The sequence below is a fragment of the Rhagoletis pomonella genome, unplaced genomic scaffold (assembly GCF_013731165.1).
Source record: "Rhagoletis pomonella isolate Grant_MI unplaced genomic scaffold, Rhpom_1.0 Rhpom_scaffold_00009, whole genome shotgun sequence".
Lineage (NCBI taxonomy): Eukaryota > Metazoa > Arthropoda > Insecta > Diptera > Tephritidae > Rhagoletis > Rhagoletis pomonella.
Window position 1 is genome coordinate 29,849,773 of NW_023458563.1, and position 2,039 is coordinate 29,851,811.

General features: G+C 28.4%; 1 protein-coding gene across 1 annotated transcript; it reads left to right on the top strand.

Moving 5' to 3' along the window:
• Positions 1 to 951: 951 nt before the first annotated feature.
• On the top strand, positions 952 to 2,030 carry LOC118745890. The gene is made up of 3 exons (XM_036479553.1): positions 952 to 1,422; positions 1,499 to 1,605; positions 1,679 to 2,030. Exons 2-3 carry the CDS (start codon positions 1,587 to 1,589, stop codon positions 2,011 to 2,013), a joined length of 354 nt encoding a protein of 117 aa, XP_036335446.1. The 5' UTR covers positions 952 to 1,422; positions 1,499 to 1,586; the 3' UTR covers positions 2,014 to 2,030.
• Positions 2,031 to 2,039: the final 9 nt, after the last annotated feature.

The following is a 2,039-nucleotide window of genomic DNA, read 5'->3' on the forward strand; positions in this document are numbered from 1 at the left end:
GCAGTTAAACAAAAGAAAGTGAAGTGCAAGTACCTTTGTACAAAGCGCAGCTGCAACGACGTACATGTGTACATACGTATGTAGGTAAAAAGAGGAAAGTGCAGTGGAAATATGTATATATATATCGTCGCTCGAATAAAGAAACAGTGTAAATGCCAAATACACTTTTATTCGATAATTGCACTATTGGATAGACAATCCTTTAATCTATTTGAAAAATGTTTAGTTTTCTTAAATATCTCTTTGGCTCAATAATTTATTCCCGAAAGACCAAATTGTATTTGTATGGTTTGTAATGGTTTATAAAAACTCATATAAACTTATAACTTTATAAAAAATACTAACAGCCGCATTTGCAAGTATGCACTCTGACAAAATTTTAGCAATCAAGCACTATGTAGTTTTAAGTCATAATAGATATAAGCAAAATCGAAGAAGATGCCAAAATAGTAATTAATTTTTTCTTATTTTCTCTATAGAGTGCTTCACAATTATACATCAAGTGACAAGTTGCGACCAATAATTTGTATATTTTTTAATTTTTTTATGAAAAATTAAGTTCATTCTTTAACAAACACCATATCGACAGCCAGTTCGCCCTATCTTATTTTCAATATATGCACACACATTTTTTCAGTTGAGATACGGAGTTTTTGAACCAAATTCTGAGATAGGGCGTTCAACCGAATTCTGAGAATGGCTGCTTTCGAACCGGCTGTCGATATGGTGTTTGTTAAAGAATGAACTTAATTTTTCATAAAAAAATTACAAAATATACAAATTATTGGTCGCAACTTCTCAATAAGTGGGTGATGTATAATTGTGAAGCACTCTATATAATTGATTCGTAAATGTAAATATTAAAAAAATAGCTGTAAATATTAATATACAGTGGTCGAAATAATTTTAAAGATTTAGTCAAAGAATGAATTATATTTTTATAAGAAAATAACCTTAGTTAAATACTTACATTACTTTCTTTTTATTTGCTATGTGCATCGTTAATGTAAATACTAAAAAAAAAATTTTTCTAACATCATATTTGCTTCCTGAATGTGTTATATAATTTTGTATATCTTAAACTTCTTCACCCTATTTCTGTCCCTTTTTAAAAATATTAATATATTTTTTAAACTTTATTTGAAATGTTTAAATTGGTGTTGAATTAACTTAATTAATAGTCTTGTAAATATGAGCATGATTTTATCTAAATAAGCTGATTTTTACTAAACTATAGTCATCTGCTTTTTGTATAAATAAAATCCATTATTTATGAATTATATTTCATTTGAGAAATAATAATTTGTTACTTTATTTTTCAGATATCAGAATCTAACTGGTTGCATCCACAATAATAATTTTACCATTTTATTTTAATTTCAGATTGCTGTGCAAAAGACGTGTTGAAGCATCAGCAGCTACGTTTATAAAAAATATATATTTTAATATATAAATTATTTATTTTTAGCTATTTAAATTTTTTTAATTTTTCGTTTAGATTGTATATATCGGAGTCATTGGATAATGAAGGTCTTCAACATGTTGGATGAAAGGGCAAGGGACAGTCTGACAAAGCATCCTTAGAAATGTCTCGATTCAGACGAGGTAGTTGCTTAATTACTAATGAACTTCAATTTTGCATACTTATAATTGTTTTATTTATTTTTTTAATATTTAGCGGAAACTTATACTCTCATCAAATTGCAATTTAATCTAACTGAGGATGAGGAAAATTACGAATGTTTGCAAGCGCCAGATGAGATAATTGTTTTAGACACTACTGCTGCATCAAGCCAGTCACAAGACATAACGCTACAAGCGCCACTATCGAATTCCGAAAATTTGGTTACACATGATGTCAATGTGTTATTCTCGAGCGGCTCCATGGATATAAGTAATTTATGCAACTGGCCGCTAGAAGCTACACATAGTCAAAGTCTATATATAAGTCGAAAAAACGCAATCAAATTTTGCAAAGTTGTAATGAAACTCAATTTTTGTGAACCAGTATAAATGATTTGCAACTGTTTATAAACATC